The sequence below is a fragment of the Petaurus breviceps genome, unplaced genomic scaffold (genome assembly GCF_028583685.1).
Source record: "Petaurus breviceps papuanus isolate PSGF00001 unplaced genomic scaffold, PetGlider_PUasm1.0 91133, whole genome shotgun sequence".
Classification (NCBI taxonomy): domain Eukaryota; kingdom Metazoa; phylum Chordata; class Mammalia; order Diprotodontia; family Petauridae; genus Petaurus; species Petaurus breviceps.
Genome location: NW_027187419.1, coordinates 5,193,801 through 5,215,213, shown reverse-complemented (window position 1 = coordinate 5,215,213; position 21,413 = coordinate 5,193,801). Strand labels below are relative to the sequence as shown.

Here is a 21,413-nt window from a genome sequence, read left to right as displayed (position 1 = left end):
AGGGGAACAGATGATGCTTTGTATCATTACTGACAACTGGAGGCAAAAGCTGCAGATGAACAAAGCACTGTCCTGTAGGAAGTGTTGAGAGTGTCAAAGTGCAGAAGGAAGGAAGGCTACCAAAGAATGTTAAAAGTCAAAAAGAGTATAGGGAAGGGATACTGGGGGAAGGGGAGGATCAAGAGAAGGCCAGGATTACAGCTTGGAGTGGAGAGATCACCCAATGATCATGGATGAGAGCGAAGGCAATGCCATCCAACTCTTTGCTTGTTTTTTTCTTCCAAGAAGAATGCTGGGATTGGAAATTATAGTTAAACTCTTATGTTCTAAAAGAGAATAGAAAATCCTGCTCTTCCCTGACCTCAACACTATCCCTCTGCACAGGCTCTCCACCAGGCCTGGAGTTTCCCTCCAAGAATCAACTCACATACCTCGTCCGAGACAAAGCCTCACTCAATCTCCTAACTGTGAGCGCTCTCTCCCTCCTCAGATCATCTGGAACTTAGTCATGTTTTTGTACTCTGTCTCTCACTTTAGGATATAAGCTCCTTAAAGGCCAGGACTATTTTTCCTTCTATCTCTGTATCCCCAGAGCCAGGCTCAGCACCTGGCACAACAGAGACACTTAATAAACGTTTGCTAACTGTATGGTGATAAAGGACCTAGCTGGTCTTGATGAGTTCAAGCCTCCAGTCCCAGAAAAATTACCTCCTAGGATACTAAAAGAAACTGCCAGTGTGACTGCTTAGTGGCTAAGCTCTAGCCACTGCTAAGAGTCTTTGAAAAATGATGAAGAATAGAAGTAATTCAAATAATGGAAGAAAAGACTAATGTCCCAATTTTCAAAAAGAGTAGAGAACAGAAACTGCAAACTATAGGAAAATATGATTTTGATTCCTGGTTTTAAAAAATAGTAAATAATACTATTAAAAATATCATTAGCTAACAAAAAAAACCTGGGTACTTATCATAAGGAGCCAGCACAGTTCCCTCAAGTCATGCCCTGGTCATGCCAGACTAACCTCATTTCCTTTTAGAAATTGTTACTCGACTGGTTAATTAAGGGAACACAGAAAATATTGTCTGCCTAAATTTCAGCTAAGCATTTGACAAAGTGTCTCATGCTATTCCTCTTGACCAAAAAGAGAGCTGTCAGCCAGACAACAGTATAATTAAGCAGATTCGGAAATGACTGGCTGTGCCCCAGAGGTCTTCAGTTTTTTGCCCCAGACTTCAGAAGGACCTAATTGAACTGACTTTGAAAGGACTAAAACCTGTATCATTAGTCAACCTGGAAGGGGGTCTCTAGATGAGTATCCCAGGGATCTGTGCTTGGACTTGCCCAGTGCCATTCAACACTTATCAATTCTTGGATAAAGACATAAGTAGGGATGTTTATCAAATTTGCACATAACATTAAATTGGGAGGCTTTGAAAACATGTTGGATGGGAGAATCAAAATCCCACAAGATCTGGAAAGGTTTGGACACCAAGCCAAATCTAATGAAATGAAATGTAAAAGAATGAATGTAAAATCTTACCCTTAGGTTCCAAAAAAAAAAAAAAATAAACTCCACAAGTACAAAATCCCCATGACTACACAGCACTTTGTCTGCAAAAGACTTGGGGGTTTGGGATAACTAAGTGGTGCAGTGAATAGAGCACCGGCCCTAGAGTCAGGAGGACCTGAGTTCAAATCCAGCCTCAGACACTTGACACGCCTTACTAGCTATGTGACCCTGGGAGTCACTTAACCCCAACTGCCTTGCCACAAAGAAAAAGACTTGGGGGTTGCATGGGCTGTAAGCTCAGTGTGCATCAACGGTATGCTATGGCAGCCCAAAAAGCTAAGATGATATTAAGCTACATTAAGAGAGGAATAGACTAGAGATGTGATGGTCCTGTAGGACATCTAGAAGATAGTGTGTGATTGAAAGGCGAAAGAGTATCTAGAAGGTGGCAACAAGGATGGTGAAGGACCAGAAGATCATACTGAGAGCATTAGTTGGAAGGAAATGGGGCTGGAGAAGATAAGCTTTTATGAAGAGCATAATAGCTGTCTTGAAGTACTGGTCAGGATTAAGCTTGTTTTGCTTACCCCAATAGGGCAGAACTAAGAATAAAGGATAAAGGTGTGAAGGGAAAACTTGCTAATCCTCAGAACTAACCAAAAGTAAAATGGACTGCCTTGGAAAGTGGTGAGCGCCTCCTTGCAAGGGACCTTCAAGCACATGTTGCACACCTACTGGATACACCGCTCTTCGATACTGTATGAGTCTGTCTTTGGTCCCTTCCAATTCAGACACTTGTGCTTCTGTGAATCTGCACTGACCACAGAACACATATCAACACCTGAGAGATTCTTTATTTAGTTTCTTGTTCTTTGCCTATTTCTTCTTGAAGTCAAAGATAATTCATGTAAAAATGTTTTGAAAAGTAAAAACACCACATAAGCACAAAATATTATTATTTATTCTACTTCCAAACTTGTTTTGAGAAGCATCAGGAGAAGCACTTTTTATCCTTAAATGAAGGACTTAAGCACCTACTATGTGCTAGGTACTGTGATAAGGGCCTTACAATTTTTGTCTAATTTGATCCTCTCAACAACTCTGGGAGGTAAGTGCTATTATTATCCCCATTTTACAGTTCAGGAAACTGAGGCAGCCCAAGGAGACTTGTCTTGACCACAGAACACATAGCCCAGAAGTGCCTGAGGCTGATCTGAACTCATCTTCCTGACTACAGTAACAACCTAGGTCTAGTACTTTATCCAGCGTCACTGCACCACCCAGGGACTCTAAGAGAAAGAAATAAAACTAGACTTTTCCCTGGCCCAATGGAACAATTTTTTTTCTACATACCATTTAAGAATTTTTAGCAGGATACCCTGAAGGAGAAAGAAGCAGCAACAGGTACCAGGCAGGTCAAATGACCACCACCACCTTAATAGTCATTTCCCCTCCAACCCTGAGCCTTGGGAATAGCAATGCTTCCAGCCTGGTGCCATCAGCCATCACCCTGGAAAGCAGCCCCTTGCAGAGATGCTGCCTGGCCACTGCTCCTGCAGGTGCTGAAGCCCCAGCTACTAAAGACCCAGAAAAGAAAGGTCTTGCCAGCAAAGTCCATGGTTCCATCAAATGGTTCAACATCAGAAACTGATATGATTTTATCAGTGAGAACGGTAACTAAAGAAGAGGTATTGCCACCTACTTTGCTGCTGTACCACAAGGACCAGGGGCCTTTTCCATCAGACTGGAAACTAAAACCTTCCAGATGTGCTGCCTCCATTAGAATGAGCTCTCTGAGAGCAGGGACTGTCTGGCTTTTCTTTTTCTCTTCAATACTTATTACATAGTAAACATTAATAAATGCTTTCTTTCATTCGTTTATTCATTTTTCACTTTGGACAAGGATTTCACAGAACATTAAGAGAAGTTTAGGTTGGGAGGGTTCATTTGATGCAAATCTTTCAGATTTAATTACAGGTGAAGAAACTGAGGTACAGTGGCCACAGCTTAGTATGGAACAGCCACAGCTGCTCTAATAAACCTTAAGTGAGAATATTTTGCCTTCCCCAAATAATAAGTGTCAGGCTGGCACACTTACTGTCCTTACCTCACTCTCCACCCTGGATTTCAGCAGATCAATGTCACCACATAGCTCATCCACCTGTGTTACCAGGTCCTGGGCACTCTGCATGCTAGGCAAGAATTCATTGTACTTCTTGTTGATCATGCTGCAGACCTCACCCTATAATTCAAAATGAGAAGATCATTGTGGATTACTGAGGGTTTAGGATTTCTATAAGAATTATCTTCTACTAAGGTCTCTCTTATCTTGGAGACTCCCAGACAAATAATCACACATTATTTTTTCAGACCAAGGTCTTTTAGCTCTTCCAAACTTAAAGTTTCCAGGACAAACTAACAGGATAGATGGAATCACTGAACCTCATTATTGCCCAAAAGGGTCCCTGACCCCTAATGTTGCCTACAAGTTATTTAAACATTTGGAGAAGGGGCAAAACAGAGAACCTGATTCAAGCAGCCTAATTTTGAATTAAGTTCATTTAAAACCAATCTTCAATTATGCATGTGTTCATGTAAAAGGGAATACACAAATAGTTTTCTTATGTTTGCCACTTAGAAAGTGTTTGCCTCACAACCCCATGAAATAAATAGTACAAGTATTGTTGTTACCATTTTACATATTAAGAAACTGAGGCTCAGAAGGGTAAAAGGTATATCTCAGTTGAAAAGAAAAGACCAGATAAAAGGGCTGGTAGAGTATAAGTTCTCAAAGAGTTCAATTTACCATTCCCAGGTGTCTATGTCCCATCATACCGAGAAAACTTACAGATGAAACTGCTAGGTTGTTATCAAGGATCTCTAAAAAAAAAAAAAAACATTGGGCAGCCAGGTGGCTCAGCGAGTAAGAGCACTGGCTCCAGTGTCAGGATGACCTGGGGATCAAATCTGGGCTCAGATACTTAGCACCACACCCAGAAATAACTGGCCGTGTAACCTTGAGCAAGTTACTTAACCCCAATTGCTTTAAAAAAATAAAAAATAAAAAAAAATAAATGTTTTGGCGTCCAGGTAGCACAGTGAGTAAGAACACCGGCTCCAGTGTTGGGATGACATGTGGATCGAATCCCAGGCTCAGACACTTAGCACCCACCCAGAAACACCTGGCAGTATAACCTTGAGCAAGTTACTTAACCCCAATTGCTTAGGGGCAGCCAGGTGGCTCAGCGAATAAGAGCACCAGCCCCAGTGTCGGGATGACCTGGGAATCAAATCCAGGCTCAGATACTTAGCACCACACCCAGAAATAACTGGCCATGTAACCTTGAGCAAGTTACTTAACCCCGATTGCTTTAAAAAAAAAAAAACCATGGAGGAAAAGAGAGGGGATACCATACTGGATAAGAGTAAATGTCTCAACTTAAAAATATAAAAAGAAAGAGAACAGAATCTGCATACCACATGCTAGTGAGTATAACTTCAATTTCAGGCAAAATTCTGGAATGCATCACTAAAGGAATGGTTTCTGAGCATGTAGAAAATGACATGATGCATCAAGATGCATTTATCAAGAACAAGTCATACCTGACTAGCCTCATTTCCTTTGACAAGGATACTGGAATGCAGTATACCAAGTATATCCAGATTTTAGCACAGCATTTGACAAAACTTCTCTATATTCTTCTGTATGAGATGGAAAGATGTGGGCTAGGAGATAGGAAATAGGTGGATTTAGAGCTGTTTGAAAAACTAGACCCAGAGTGCTGACTGAGGGATCAAGGTCAACTTGAGGATGAAATGTCACAGGGCTCTGTCCCTAGGTCTATTCTGTTTAATACTTTTTATCAACAACTTGGACAAAAATATAGATGTCATACTCATCAACTACCCAAATGATGACAGGTTGGGAGGATAACTAATATGCTGATGATAGATCTGAGATCCAAAAAGATCTCCAAAAGTGAGAACTGGGACAAATTTTATAAAATGACATGCAAAAAGGAAATATGTAAAGTATTATACTAGTTAAAAAATCAACTGCATAAGTAAGAGATAAGGCTAAACAGTTTTTTTTAAGGTTTTAAAGTTTTCTCTTTGAAAAAATGGTATCTTACAGTACACATAAAAATATTCTGAAATGCATAAAGCTTTATTTCTGAAACATAATCAAACACACAAGAGAAAGTACAGAGTTGTAAGGCTTTTTTTCTTTACTTTTTTCTTTTTTAATTTATGGAATAAAACAAGCATTTCTATAACATGGTACAGTAAAAAATATTATACGTGAAACTGCAAATCCCCTATGTACAACTTGCTATTCCTTTCAAATACACAACAAAATTATCATGTAAATTTCTTTTTTTTAATTCCCTCCCCTCCTCACCCTAGAGATGTCTACCATTAGACAAAAACAGGTATATGTATAAAATTATTCTACACAGACTTCTATTTATCAGTTCTTTCTCTGGATGCAGATAGCATCTTTCTTCATATGTCCTCTATGGGTAATTTGGGTATTTATAACAGACAAAATTATTTATTTGCTCAGTCATTCTTAAAACAATACTGCTGTTACCGTATGCAATCTTCTCTTGGTTCTGCTCATTTTGCTCTTCATTATTTTGTACAAGTCTTTCCATGTTTTTCTAAAATCACTGAGTTCATCATTTCTTTATAGCCTAGTAGTGAGGGTTTTTTTTTAAATAAATAAATTGTGCACACTTTCATCTAACTTAAAATATTACAAATACACAAGGAGCGGCTGGGTGGCACAGTGAGTGGAGCACCAGCCCTGGAGTCGGGAGTGCCTGAGCTCAGGTCCGGTCTCCAACACTTGGCACTTGCCTGCCATGTGACCTTGGGCAAGTCACTTGACCCCAGTTGTCCTGCCCTCCCCCCCCAGAAAAAAAAAGAAAACACAGGAAAAAAAGACAATTTATATAGTCTATTCAATGAAGATTACAAAGGCCCTAGGGCAATTATTGGTCAGCTATAAAGCTCATTCAAAATGCCTGCTTCTACATGCCTGATCAATGAAAAAAAAAAACCTTTTAAGGTGGTTGTGTAAGTGATGGGTAAAGTACTGTCACATCCAGTTAACTTCATACCACAAAGGCACATATTTCTGTTAACATTATGGTATTAATGTTCATCAGCTGTAGCATGAGTTCTGTTGCTCCATAAAAGCTTTGCAAAGGGGTGGCTAGGTGGCACAGTGAATAGGGCACAAGCCCTGGAGTCAGGAGGACCTGAGTTCAAATTCAGCCTCAGACACTTAACACTTACTAGCCGTGTGACCTTGGGCAAGTCTCTTAACCCCAACTGCCCTCAAAAAAAACAAAAAAAAAAGCATTGCAAAAGCATAAAGTTGTTTAGAGGCATATTTTATGTCTATACAAGGAAAAATTTCCTAATAACTAAAGCTATGCCAATTCAAGCTGCCCAAAAATGGAAGGGGTAGTCATAGGACACACTGCATCCATATCACTAGAAGTCACTAAATGGTAGCAAAATTTGTAAAGCTTTTTTGTAAAGGCACTTTACCCAGGAGGGAGCTATAGAAATACTTAATCCATTTCCCCTTCTTCAAATGGAATCTAGATGATTGCTCCTGGGTAACATTCTAGAGAGGAATTCCTAGTCTACTATAGGTTAGACTAAATGACTTCTGGGTTCTTCTCCAATTCCAAGAGTCTTCCTGACTCTAATTTCAGTTTTCTTCAATTCTAACAAATATTTATTTAGTACCTAACATAAGCAAAGTACTGTGCCAGGCACTAGGGATAAAAAGACAAAAAAACAGACCATTCCCCTAAGTAACTTAAATTTTAATGAAGAAGAAATAATACATACACAAACATATAAGGCACAAGGAAAACTAAGGGCAAGCAATAAAGAGGGGAGTGAGCAGGAAAAGTTTCACAACAGATAGTATCCGGAATACTAAAATTCAAAATGAACCAAGACTAATGATAAATGCTAAAGACAATGAAAAAGGCTTTTTTAACTGAAGGCAAGAGAAAAATCAGAGAAGACAGAAAGTCTGCTCAATGAATGTAATGACAGTAACAGAACTATTCAACTTGCTTTTTTTAATTTGTTTTCTTGATCAAGAAAAATAACCTTCCAAGTGATATGTATACAGAAAAAAAAAATTGTAAACAAGGAGTTAAACCCCAAGATAAGCAAAAATATAGTAAGAAAGCATTTCAACTTGTCCTGGATTTTAAGTCAAAAGGGTTTGGTTTACCTCAGGTAAACCATACCCTAGCATACACAGGGTATACCAAAAGAAATGATAGATGTGATTGCTGAGACTGTCAGTAAACAGGAGAGATACCAGAGGACTGTAGGAAGAGAGGGTAGAATCTTCAAAATATAGGTTAGTGAGCTTGACTTTAATTCCTGACAAAACTCTTGAATATATTATTAAAGGGGTGACTAGTGATCATTTACAATGGGAAACAGTAATCATAAAGAGGCAGAATGGTTTCATTAAGTACAAGTCATGCTAAATTAACCTCATTTCCTTTTTTGACTGGGTTACTGAACTGGTAGGTAGATAATAGGTATGGGCATAGCATGTAACAATATCTCACATCCTAACCATAGACAAGATAGACAGATACCTGGTCTAGTTCAGAACTGGTGAAATAACTGGAATAGTTATTAAAGCATTAAAGTCAACTCGGGCAGAAGTTTCTAGCAGAACTTAATAGAGATCTGTCTAGTTTGATGTTTTTATGAATGACTCAGAGAAAGGTATGGGTAGCATATATGTAAAATTTGCAGATGACACAAAGCTGGGAGGAGTAACTAACAGAGAGTCAGAATCTAAAATAAAAATCTGCAGCATGCTAGAATGATAGGCCAGATCTAATCACATTAAAGTTAAGAGAGCCAGTATGTTAGAATAGATACAGAGCTGGCTTCTGAGTGAAAGAGACATGGGATCAAATCCCACCTCCGCCACATACTGGCTGTGTGACCCTGGACCTGTCACTTAACTTCTCAGTTAAGCTTCAGGCAATTTCTAAGACTAGAAGTTTCTGAAAGCTATCTATAATCCCCCGTAGAAGTTTCACAGGTGCAGGAAAACAGAGAATGGTAAAGTTCTACACTTTGATTCCAAAAGCCAGCTTGCTGAGCACAAAATGGAAGAGGCACGGTGGGCACAAGAAAAGCGCTGGGGATTTAAGTGTGAGTCAACCCTGCGGCGCGGCAGCCTCCAAAAGTTTTGGCTGCATCTTAGGAAAATAAAGGTGCGCTGACCAGGAGGAGGAAGGGGACGTTCCTATTAGACACTGGCCTGCTAAAAAAGGTTCGGAGGAAGGAAACTAGGACTGGATGGAAAGGCCAAATGGAGAGTGTTTATCCTAAAAGGGGGTAAGAGAGGGAGCTGGGACAGCTCGGGGTGAGCTTCCTGTGGCCGACTCCACGAGGTGAGATCAGAAGCCTGCTTTATTTGACCGTGTGGAAAACTTATTTTTAGAAACCTCCAAACAATCAGTCGATAGACGGCTACATGGTGCAGCGCACTGAGTGTCAAGCCAGGAAGGCTCCTCTGCCTGAGGTCAAATCTGACCTCGGGCACTTCCTAGCAGTGTGACCCTGGCTAAGTCACTGAACCCCGTCTGCCTCAGTTTCCCCAGCTGTAAAACGGGTTGGAGAAGGGAATGATAAACGACTCCGGTATCTCTGGCAAGAAAACCCCAAATGAGGTCAGGGAGAGTCTGAAAAGACCGACAACCACAACATATGCCGGGCACTGCCCTGAGATCTGGGAATACAGAAAGAGGCCAAAGAAGTCCCTGCCCTCGAAGGGTTTAAAACTTAACGGGCAAGACACCACCCAAACAAATATAAGTGAAGCAAACTGTACACAGAGTAAACACAGTAAGTGCTTAATAAATGCTTATCAGCTTGACATTCTCTAAATTCCCCCTCCCCCTTCACCTACTTCCAGCCTCATTTTTATCCTATAACCACGGCTAATTTCCACTCCCCCCCCCCCCCCCCCCCCCCGCCCCCCCCCCCCCCGACGGCCCGCCCCCTCCCACCTTGTCCGTCCCCCCCACCCCCCACCCCAGCACAGTGAGTCCTCACCCCCGCCCACGCCCGGTCCTCACCTTGATCTCCTCAACCCTCCTGGTCAAGCGACCGATCCGGGTGCCCAGATCCTCCTTCTCCAGTCGCCCTGAGTGCGCCAGCACTTCGGTCACAAACGAAGACATTGTCTCTACTTCTCAGGACGCCAGACCCCAATTGCCCGGCAAAGCCACAGCGACCGCCACCGCCTCCCGCGCCAGCGCAACAGCCCGGGTCCCGCCGCTTGGCCGCCACGCACGGCCTGCTGGGAAAGTGAGTTTACCCCGCGCAAAGCGTGCGGAGCCCAGGACCAGTGCTGCACTACAACTCCCGAGAACCAACGCGCCGCCGGGCTCTTTCAGGGCTTCACGGTGTCCTGTTGCAGTCAAATAGCAGAGGGACGCGTTGCGTTTACTTTTTCTCCTGTCAATTCCTTTTAAAACTCTGAGCGGTTCCCGTCCTTTTTCCAAAAGAAAAGAGAATTGTGATTTAGCTAATACCAAACCCAAATGCAATTGTTTCCTAAAACCCTAAGAAAACCTTGGAGGACACATACACCTCCTCAATTGTCGTTAAATATTCATTATTTTCCAAAATAGGAGAGTTGAAAAGTACCTCGAAAGTTGTCTAGTACAACCCGTAAACAATAATCTCTTTGACAATTGACGGCATCCTACTCAATGCAGAGGTCATCCAGCCTCTTCTTTAAAAGTTCCCGTGATGGGAAACTCTTTCCCTGTTAAAGGTCCATTCCACTCTACGTTTTACTCCCCTTCCTGAGTTCTGTTGTTGTTCGGTCGTGTCCGATCCTTCACGACCCCATTTGGGAGTTTTCTTGGCGAAGATATTGTGGTCTGCCATTTCCTTCTCCAGCCATTTTACAGATGAGGAAACTGAGGCAAACGGGGCTAAGTGACTTGCCCAGGATCACACGGCTAGTAGGTATCTGAGACCAGAGTGAACTCAGGAAGATGAATCTTCTCCAATTCAGACCCAGCACTCTATCCATTGCCCCAGGAGCTCTACATTGGACATAGGCCTTCTTGCCGTTCATCCCGTTTCCTTAGCTGTGACTTATGTCTGGAGTGCTCTCCCTTCTCACCTCTACCTCCAGGCTTCTTTGGCTTCCTTTAAGTCTCAGCTAAAATCCTTCTGCAACGGGCTTTTCTGTCCCCATTCCCACCTCCAGCACCTTCTTTCTGAGATTATGTCCCATTTTCACTGTATTTCTCCTCCATTTCACTATGTTGTCTCCCCCATATGAGGTCTTGGAGGGCACGGCCTGTTTTGTCCTTCTTTGTATGCCCTTGCATGAGGAGCACTTGGCACAGTGCACATAGTAGACACTTAGTAAATGTATTGTGGACCTAGCCAGCTCTACTGTTGCTGGGAATTGAATAGACTATACAGGTGTGAGGTGAATGGGGAGTATTTATTCAGCAGTCTTCCAAAATATCCTACCTTTGGGGGTACTCTTTGGGGCTGTTTGAATATTTTATGTCTCATTATCGCCCCATCGATTTCTTCTGAGTCCCTTGGTCTTATGCATTTTCTGTAGTAGATAAAAGAAGGCTGAATCCATGCCCAATTTTAAGATGATACCAACAACTGTAGAATGGAGATGCCTTTGGGCACAATGGAAAAAAGAGAGTAGAGTGAGAAAGAGACATCTGGGATAGGGAAGATTTGGATGGGTGTGAGGGAATGGGGCATAGTAGATACAAAAAGCATAGGGAGTCTGCCCAATTTGCTGGAGACCTTCCTTAAGTTCACTTGACATTGAGAGAATGCCAACAGACCACACAGGCAGACTGTCCATTGGTTATCTTTCACTCTAATCAAGCATCCAGCCCATTGTTCTTAATCATGCACTTCTTTGTGCATGTGGAATCTACAACAATCCTCATTTGCACTGTGCTGCAGGCTGTTCACACCCTCCATGTACCTCTCCATTAACCCCTAGATAATGTTTATCTTCACATTTAAAGACTGGAGTGTTTCGTGACTCACCATCATATAACATCACAAGTAGAATACATCCTCCATAATCGTGGCAAACATTTGGAGAGAAGATTGTGGTTGCTGTTGTTGTTCAGTTGTGTCCAACTCTTTGTGACCCTGTTTTCTTGGCAAATATACTGGAGTGGTTTGCCATTTCCTTCTCCAGCTCATTTTACAGATGTTTGGAGAATATACATCTCTTCCTTTTATGTCTTGTTTGACAATAATAAGGAGTTGTCAGATGAAGTTATTTTGTTTCTACATCTTTCAAAGAATCTTGTATGATCCTGATATATGTGTAGGAGACCCTTTATTGGAAGAACACCTCTGAGAGCATTTTGCTTTTACCAAATAAACATTTTCAAATCTCAACAAACAAAAGCATGGTGGGATATATATTTTCCATACTCTTCAGTTGATGTTTAACTATAATGGTATATAGTCTTCTGGGAAATATTGCTTAGAAGAGACCTTGAGTTCATGTCAATGGGTATCAGATAAAAGGAATGAGGATGCTTACCCTGAAGGAGAGAAGAAATAGGACAGATGGAAGAGGGAACAGACTTACTTGGTTTGGTCCCACAAAAGGAGCAACAAGTAGAATTTTTAAAGGCAAATTTAGTCTTAGTGGAAGGAAAAACTTTCTAACAAAACAATCCAAAAGTGTAACAGGCTGCCTTGGGAGATAATTTGTTGCCTCTCATTGAAGGTCTTTAAGCAAAAGCTGGATGACCACTTGTCAGGTATGGTATAAAGGAGCTCAGCTAGGTGGTGCAGTGAGGTCAGGAAGACCTGAATTCAAATGCAGGTGTGTGATCCTGGGCAAGTCACTGAACCCTTTTGCCTCAATTTCCTCATCTGTAAAATGAGTCGGAGAAGAAAATGACAAACCACTCTGGTATCTCTGCCAAGAAAACCCCAGTGGGGTCACGAAGAGTAAGACATGACTGAAAACAACTAAAATGGCATAGAGAAGATTCTGTCCCAGTACGGGCTTAGATTATATAGCCTGGGAGGTACCCTCCCATTATGAGACTCTGCTCTTCAGCAATGGGTGGCCAATTGGTGGATTTATAGATCTGAACTGATTAAGTTCCCTTAAGAAATCACAATAGTTTGTTTGGATGCATGTTCTTATAAACCCTGGCCTAGCCCCAGATACTTTTCTCCCTTTTCTACCTCTGAATTTGAATTTGACCCTGCTATTGCTTGGTCCATCATAGAATACATCTGCATATAAAAAGCATGGCACCAAGGGAAAAGGGCTGGACTTGGAATGAAAGGATTAAATTTGAATATCGACTCTGTCACGACCCATATGACCTTAAACAATTCACTTCATCTCTCTGGGGACCATATTCTTCACCTGTAAAATGAGAGAAGTGGACTAGATTGCCACTTCAGGCTCTGAAATTATCATCATAATCATCATCATCATTATTATTACTACTACATATAAACTTTTTCATCTAAGGTTTGCTATGAGCTCAAATAGGCTGCAATGCTTATAACGCAGCACCTGTGAGTGGCCAGGAGAGGGAGCCAAAATCTCCTACCTGAAAAATGATTATTTTCCAGAAGCTGGAAATCACTCCAAGAAAACAGGAATTTCTGAAAAAGTTAACAAACTGTCCATACCTTTTGACCTAGCAATACCATTAGTAAGCCTATACCGCAAAGAGAGCAAAGAATGAGGGAAGAGACCTATATGTGCAAAAATATCTAGGGTAGCTCTTTTTTTATAGTGGAAAAGAACTGAAAACTAAGGGTGTGTCCATGAAGTAGAGGATGATTGAACAAATTATGGTATATAAATAAAATGGAATTCTCTTTTTTGTAATAGAATACTATTGTTCTGTAAGAAATAACAAAGGGGCCAAGTGTTTTCGCACAGGCCTGTAATTCTTGTTGGCAGAGAGGCTGAGGCTGGCAGATCGCTTGAGCTCCAGAGTTTTGAGCTGCCCTAGGGCTAAAGCTGAAGTAAACCTTCACATGTCTGAAATGGAGAAGGTCAAAGATTTTGGCCAGTCAGCAATGGGATTGGCCCTATGAGTGGCAGTTGTACTTCTATCCTGGACAAGAAAGGGGAAGACCCAGTCTCCATAATGATGATGATGATGATGATGATGATGATGATGATGATGATGATGATGATGATGATGATGATGATGATGATAGTTGCTGCTGCTGTTGTTATTACTACTAGTAGTAACGACGAAAAGAAATAACAAAAGGAGCAATTTCTGGGAAACTTGCCAAGGCTTGCATGAACTGATGTAGGGTGGAGTGAGCCGAACCAGAACAATTTACACTGTAACAACAAATGACTTTGAAAAACCGATCAGTGTAATGACCAACAACGACCCCAGAGGGATGAAGCATATTGCCACCACCACCCCCCAAACAGAAGAGAGGTAATGAACTCAGAGTGCAGAATGAGACATATTTTAGGGCATGACTCACAGTTGTTACAAGGGTTTTGTTTTTCTTTTTAATGGGGGGAGTGGATAGTGGAAGGGAAAGTTTTTCGCTAATTGAAAAAAATTAAATTTCATTTTTAAAAGGGAAGTCAATTGGCATCCAAGATCCATTAGAATTCTAGATCTAACAGGATTTTCTTTTTCCAATGGTCATCTTAAATGCAAATCACTCTACCCCAGAACATCTTTAAAATACATACTTATTTAGAATCTGCTATCACAGAAGTCCAGAATCTCAGAGTTGGAAGGGACCTCAGAGGCCACCTAACCCACACCACACCTGAACAGGAATTAGTTCTTCAATTATCCCTTAGTCCTCCAGACTACACTTGAAGACCCAGAGGGAGAAGAAATTAATTATTTATTAATGCAACTCATTCCCTCTGTGGGTAGCTTTAAATGTTAGGTAGTTTTTTTCATATATTAGGCTGAAATCTGCTGTAGCTTCCATTTGTTGCTCCCAATTTTCCTACACATTCAGACACAAAGTTAGTCCTTCCTTTACAACAGTCCTTCAAACGGTTGGTTGGTTGTTGTCCTTTGTTCTGGAAGGGGACCAAAACAACCTCACTATGTTGGGGTTATGGTACAGTGTGTCTGACTGTGGCATTTGAGACCAATAGGAGCTCAGAAGGCTCCACCACAGGTCAGGCACAAATAATCCATGTGAGCATTTACAGTGAGGGTGCCTCTAAATTTGTGCATCTCATGATCCCTTCAAATTCTCAAGATAGTCATTAGTTCCTTCTTGTCTTCTCCGACTAACCATTCTCAGTTTCATCAGGTGATCCTAGTTCCCTAACCATCCTGATTTCCCTGGTCTTGACCCTCTTCATTTTGTCACAGTCCTTAAAATGTGGCACCTAGAATTTGCACATAGGCAGAGTACAATGAGACTATCAGCTCCTTGGTCCCGGCTATTCCATCTTTTTTTAATGTAGCCTAATATTCATAACTTAACACAGTGCCTTATACGAAATAGGTGCTTAATAAATGTTTACTGAGTTGAATTGTTGAATTCCTGTCATGTTACACCAATGATATACTGTGCTTGCGCTATGTTCATCCTTCCTGGTCTTTTACTTAAAAAAAAAAATTGGGACAGCTAGGTGGAGCAGTGAATAGAGCACTGGCCCCTGAAGTCAAGGGGAACCTGACTTCAAATCAAACCTCAGACACTTGACTCAACTAGCTGTGTGACCTTGGGCAAGTCACTTAACCCCAAATGCCTTCCCTTTCCCCCTCCAAAAAAAAAATACATATTTATTTATATATTTTGTTTTTACAGATTCAGGTGACAAGAGAAGCCTTAACCATTTCCTGCTGAGTGTGTTTCCTGAGGAAAAGATGCTAGTGATCTGTACCAATGCAAAACAATGTCTGCCTCCTGATAATAGCCTAATCTTCTACAGGCATTCTGGAGAGGCTCCAGGTCTAAGAGGAGCAACCTTCCCTTTGACCTCAGGCCTTCCATATCCTGCTGCACCTAAATCTTGAGGGAAGAAGAGGAAAGTCAGTGGAGAACAGGACTTCTTTTTCCTGCTGTACAGGTTCAACTTCAATGTCCTACTGTCATCTCCTTACTGTTCTACTGCCTGCAAAGGAAAGAGGAATAGTGCCTCCGCCTATCAGTGATGTCTGTTCTCAGACCTAGTCATACCTTACACATTCTAGTAATTCTGATCCCTCGTGGGTCAGCATCTAGACCCCACTTTCTGTCTCCTAATACTCAATTTATCATTCCCATTCCCCTCAACCCTCCCATTCCAAAGTTCCAACAAAATGAAACAGCCACCCACCTCTTTCTTCCCGTTTCATAGGCAGTAAACTTCCCTTCACTCTAAATCTTTTCCTCTCCCATTCCCTCTACCTTTTAGCCATCCCCAAAATTTGAATCCCCCTCACCGATGACAGTCTCCCTGTTTTCCCCATCCTTTTAGTACTGGCTAAACCTTCACCCATTCTCCTTGGCTCACTGGTTAAGGTGAGGGAGTTAGAAAAATTCTTTGCTACCTATTGCCACTTCCATGTTCTCCTTCTGTCTCCATCATTCAGTGACCACTACTCCTTTGAGGTTCATGCAATTCCTATCAAAATTTTGGTGGCTTTTGACTACAGACCTCCAAGTTATTCCCCTTCCTTCCTCAACGAGTTCAGTACATGGCTCAAAATTTTTCTCTCCTCCCCAACTCCTGACCTCATACCAGGGGACTTCAGTCTTCACAGACTCTCCCTCAAACATCCTAATCACTCAACTGCTTAACCTACTCCTGTACCCCATCTCAGTTACACACAAATCTTACACACAATCTTGCTAGCACCTACAAAAGCACTTTCATGTTCAAGAATTCTGAAATCCCCTTACTATATTGACTTTCCATCTCTCCCTCACCCTCCAGCAAATTCTCACACAAGAGGTGTTAAGTCTAGAATGCAAACTCCTCAGCCTAGCATTTAAAGCCCTTCATAATCTGTCTGTCATCTACCTCTCAAGTCTTATTTCATATTTCCCATATGATACGTTGCAGAGTATTCACATGCTTCCCAATGGCAATATCATTATTTCCATTCCTGCACTCTCCACTCTAGTCAAAGCAGCCTGCTAGCTGTTTCCCACATAAAACTACATCTTCCACCTCTGTGCTAAGTGACAAGTGGTTAGCTACCCATGTCTTGAATACATTTCCCCCTCATTTCCACTTCACGGAATTCCTAGTTTCCTTTGAAACACTGCTCATGTACCAGCTCTTACACAGGGTCCTTTCCTGATCTTCCTAGGTTTTATTAGTTCTGTCCCCCTCTTGAAATTACTTTGTATATACTTATTTCTATACAAGTTGAATACTACTACTAATACAATACTACACGTTGAATAATACTACTACTATCCAGAATAGTACTAATACCACTACCACCACCACCACCACCACCACTTTTTTCTTTTTTTTTTTTTGAGGGGGGAAGGCAAAGCAATTGGGGTTAAGTGATCTGCCCAAGGTCACGCAGCTACTAAGGGTGTCAAGTGTCTGAGGCCAGACTGAACTCAGGTCCTCCTGACACCAGGGCCAGTGCTCTATTCGCTGAACCACTTAGCTGCCCCCACCACTATTACTACTATCACTACTACTACGACCAAACTTCAGGTCCAGTATACTATCCACTGGGCTGCCAGATGCACCAAATGTTTATGGAAGCCAGGGACTATTTCATTTTTGTCTTTGTATGTCCAATGCCTAGCACTAGCATTTATTAAACACCTACTGTATGCCACAGAATGTGCTGAGTTTTGGGGATACAAAAAAAAGGCAAAAAAAGAAAGAAAAAACCCAGTTCCTCCTCTCGGGGAGTTCACAGGAAAACAAAGACCTTAAAATGCTAGTCAATTCAGTGATCACCTGCAACCTCGGAGGACAGATGGTGAAGTATGTGTCCCCCCCTCAGCAGAGAGGTGGTGGATTACAGGTTCAGAATGAGGCACTTATTTCCAATGGCCAATGTGCTGATTTATCTTGCTTGTCTGCACTTTAATACAAGGGAGGATTCTCTTTGGGGCTGGAGTGGAGGAGGCATTGAAAAGTGAAAGTAATATTTTTTCTAAGTGTCAATAAAATCAGCCAGATCAAACTAACTTTTTTCAGCATAAAATTCTAGATTTTTACCTATACCTGTCTTAAAAATGGAGGATCCCTTTGCCCGGTCATTGATGGTAAGGTGCAGGGGCTGCAGGAATTTGTCCTGCCTTGGTGATTGCTTCTTTGCCCAAGCAGAAGCAGCAAACAGTTATAGAAATTGGGGGGGGGGGGGCAGGGCGGGAATAGAATGGGGTAGGAGTGGGTGTGTCACCATCCACATGTAGATGCTGCTCCAGCAACTGATGAGAGTTTAGGTGGGGAGAACTTAGCTGCTGGCATATCCCAGATTTTTAAAAAATGATTTGAGTTAGGAGGAGAGAGATTGTAACCTTTAAAAGTTTAATGCATACCCAGAGCCATCTATCCCTTGCCATTTGGCTTCTTTCCTTTTTATGGGATTCCCTCCTCCCCTGTCTCCCCCCAACCTGTTCCAATAACCTTGGGCATGCCTATTAGTCCCAAAGCTGCCAGGCTTATGCCACCTGCCTCTGCTGCTTCCTAGAAGACTAAGACCAGGCAGCTCACCAAGTGTTAATGAGCAACAGCTTCTTTCTGCTCTGCTCTGGCCCCTGGGGAGCCTTGCCCTGCTGGCCAGCCAGAGAGAAATCCCAAAGACCAGTACCCTGTCCTCCCTCCTTCCCTCCCTCCCTCCCTGGGGTGAGTGACCATGGCCTGGAATTTTAATGGAAAAATACAGCTGGGGGCACTGCTTCTCTCCCTCCTTGGATGGATCTGCTCCTGTGTCACCACAGCTGTTCCTCTGTGGAAGAATCTCAACTTGGAACTGAATGAAATGGAAAACTGGAGCATGGGGCTCTGGGAGGTCTGTGTGATTCAGGAGGAAGGGGCTATGGTATGCAAGACTTTTGAATCCTTCTTGGCTCTGCCCCAGGAGTTCCGAGCCTCCAGGATCCTCATGTTGGCTTCCGATGGACTGGGTTTCCTGGGACTTCTTCTCTCCAGCCTTGGTTCTGATTGCTTCCAGATCCAGGGGGTCAGCTGGAGAGTGAAGCGGCGGCTACGATTCCTCGCAGGGGTGCTGGTGGAGGTGGCCGCAGCTTCTACTATTTTCCCTGTCTCCTGGGTGGCCTATAGCACTGTCCAGGACTTTTGGGATGAACACATCCCTGACATTGTGCCTCGGTGGGAGTTTGGAGAAGCCCTCTTCCTGGGCTGGGTTGCTGGAGTTTTTCTAGCAGTTAGTGGACTGCTCTTGATCTGCTCGGCCTGGCTGGCAAAGGATGAGCCACCTTCACCTCCTAATGCCTGTCCCCCAGCCCTTCCAACAGGGGGTCCAGCTGAGATGCCAGATACGCTCTTCAACCCACCTCCAAGACACAGAGACCTGGTAATCTAAGGCTGGATATTAATTAGGGCGAATGCCAGGAGAATTAAAATGCTTTCTTATCCCTGCCTTTCCATTAATCCTGATTGGTTTAGACTTGCTTCTGGTGGGGGAGGGGGGAGATGGGGGGGAGGTGATGGTGGGGTTGGAGGTGGGGGTGGGGGCGGGGGCGTTCATTTACTTTTCTCATTTACTAAGGATTAACTCTTTTGGGGTCTGTAGAAAGCAAAACCAAAGCATTCACTTCAGATATCTGTAAGTGACATATTGCCCCAATGAAAAACTTCTTCTCCCTAAAGTTGGAAATGAGACAGCATGGTACAGGGGGACATGCTGGGTTTGCAGTCAGATATGCTCAAAAACCTGAGTCAGATCCCCGCTCTGCCCTTTTTTTATTACCCACTCAATTTATCTGGGCCTTTGCTTTCTCACTTGTAAAATGAAGATGTTGGGCTAGAAGACTTTTAAGGACCTCCCAGTTTTAAATCTATGTTTCTTTTCTCTTGACCTGAAACATGTACAATTTGAAGAAGTGACTGAAGCATGACTTTTCTGCTTCAACATTTAAGAAGCAAAGTCTTAAATGTCTGTTACATTCTGATGCTACAGCTGGGCTTACAAAACCAGCCAAGACTGTCTTCAGTAGAACTGTGTCCAACCTTGACTATAAGGAGACCTAGGGACCTTCTAAATGATGCAGGTGCTTTCCCAGTGAGGCCTGTTCTAAGCAGGCAGCAGCAATGTGGACACAGGGGAGATGTCTCATGGAGGGGACCATCTGTTCCTTAGAAACATAACTTGTTTTGGTAATCATCTCTAAACCTGAGGGCTATAGCATCCTATTAGAGAATATGTCTTTCACTGAATAAACAATTCCCTACATCTGTGATAAGACCCTTCATCCTAAAGAAAAGACAATCCTCTCTACAGGGGGTTGGGAATCCCAGCATCCTATGTATCTTCTGAACTGTGGCAGGACATGCCCCTGCTACCAACTTCTCCTCAATGGGGTCTGCAAAGACAGCTGCATCCAGCCCCACTGGGAACTCTAGAAAACAAATAAAATCTAAGTTCTCTGGATCTGAAATCAACCTCTACCCAGCAACCACCCCTTAACAGATTTCTAGGATTAGAGAAATACAGCAGGATTGAGTACATACAGCCACAAACTAAGCACTTAGAAGCAGCAGAAAAAAAATGACCTTTGGAAAAACCTGGTGATTAGTGTTGGGTCCTAAACAGAGTCTTTGTTGCCCAGTGGTTCACCTGTTCCTGCTGTGGGCCTTTTGGTCCTCATCCTAATCTCATGTTTGCAGCATCACCCCCCCCACACACACACACACCACCCCCATTCCCAGCAGCTGAGATTTGTTCTATCACAAACATGAGATCACAGCTTAATCTCAGTAAAGAGAAGTGAATACCAAAGACTTGTTAAGCAAACATTCTGTTTTCCTTATGTTATGCATCACAGGGAACACAAGGGAGAAAAAGCAGAGCCAGCATTTCCAAAATTGCATCCCTTCCTGAAAAAGGATGAGCTCCTCTACTCCAGGGTACTGCACAACTTCAGGGCAAAGAGATTTAGGAGCACAGATGCAGTTGATGCTGTTTCTAACCCATCTGCAATTGAAAAGACGTAGAGAAATAATAGGGGAGTGGGTTCTTGGGCCTTTAAAATCAACTGTCTTTGCTTTTGTGGATTTGGAGCAAAATACTTTGTGATTAAAGTTTCTTTTTTGTGGTGAAGGGTCTACTGTCTTTTTGTATGTGTGAAAATTGGGGGAATAAGTCTGTAATAATATCATAAAAGGAACGAAATAAACAACATTATTTCAACTCAGTGTACTTTTTTTTTTTTAGTAACTGTGTGTCAGGCACCATGCTAGGTGCTATAAGAAAGTGATATTATCCATAAAGACTGAGGGAGTGCCTCACAGAAACACAGAATCAAAGAATTATAGAAGCATCAGCAAGTGGTACAGTGAAAAGAGTGCTTGTCCTAGATCCTGGGCTCCTATCCATGCTCGTGCATTACCTGTGTGAACCTGGACAAGTCACTTAACCTCTCTCTGTCCTGAGTTTTCCTTACCTGTAAAATGAGGGAGTTGGACTAGATAATTCTTTCATCTCTAATGCTATGATCTGTAACTGCTAGGACCCCTTCCAACTATATATTGGGAATTCATTATCCTAAATCAGAACTAGATGGGAACTTTGAAATTATCTTCTGGTTAACAGGAAGGAAGGAAGGAAGGAAGGGAGAAAGGAAGGAAGGGAGGGAGGAAGGGAGGAAGGAAGGAAGGAAGGAAGGAAGGAAGGAAGGAAGGAAGGAAGG

The 21,413-nt window shown here is 42.4% G+C and overlaps 2 protein-coding genes across 2 annotated transcripts in view; one reads left to right on the top strand and one right to left on the bottom strand.

Moving 5' to 3' along the window:
• Positions 1-9,897, bottom strand: part of ZW10 (zw10 kinetochore protein) — a 49,749-nt gene extending 39,852 nt beyond the window's left edge. Inside the window, exons 1-2 of the mRNA XM_069080457.1 lie at positions 9,659-9,897; positions 3,619-3,753 (exon numbers count right to left, since the gene is read on the bottom strand). Of these exons, the coding sequence (XP_068936558.1) occupies positions 3,619-3,753; positions 9,659-9,763 (240 nt within the window). The 5' untranslated portion in view covers positions 9,764-9,897. The remainder of the gene's footprint in view (positions 1-3,618; positions 3,754-9,658) is intronic.
• Positions 9,898-18,311: 8,414 nt separating this feature from the next.
• On the top strand, positions 18,312-20,824 carry CLDN25 (claudin 25). The gene is made up of 2 exons (XM_069080598.1): positions 18,312-19,078; positions 20,550-20,824. The coding sequence occupies exons 1-2, from the start codon at positions 18,398-18,400 to the stop codon at positions 20,613-20,615; spliced, it is 747 nt and encodes a 248-aa protein (XP_068936699.1). The 5' UTR covers positions 18,312-18,397; the 3' UTR covers positions 20,616-20,824.
• The last annotated feature ends 589 nt before the right edge of the window (positions 20,825-21,413 follow it).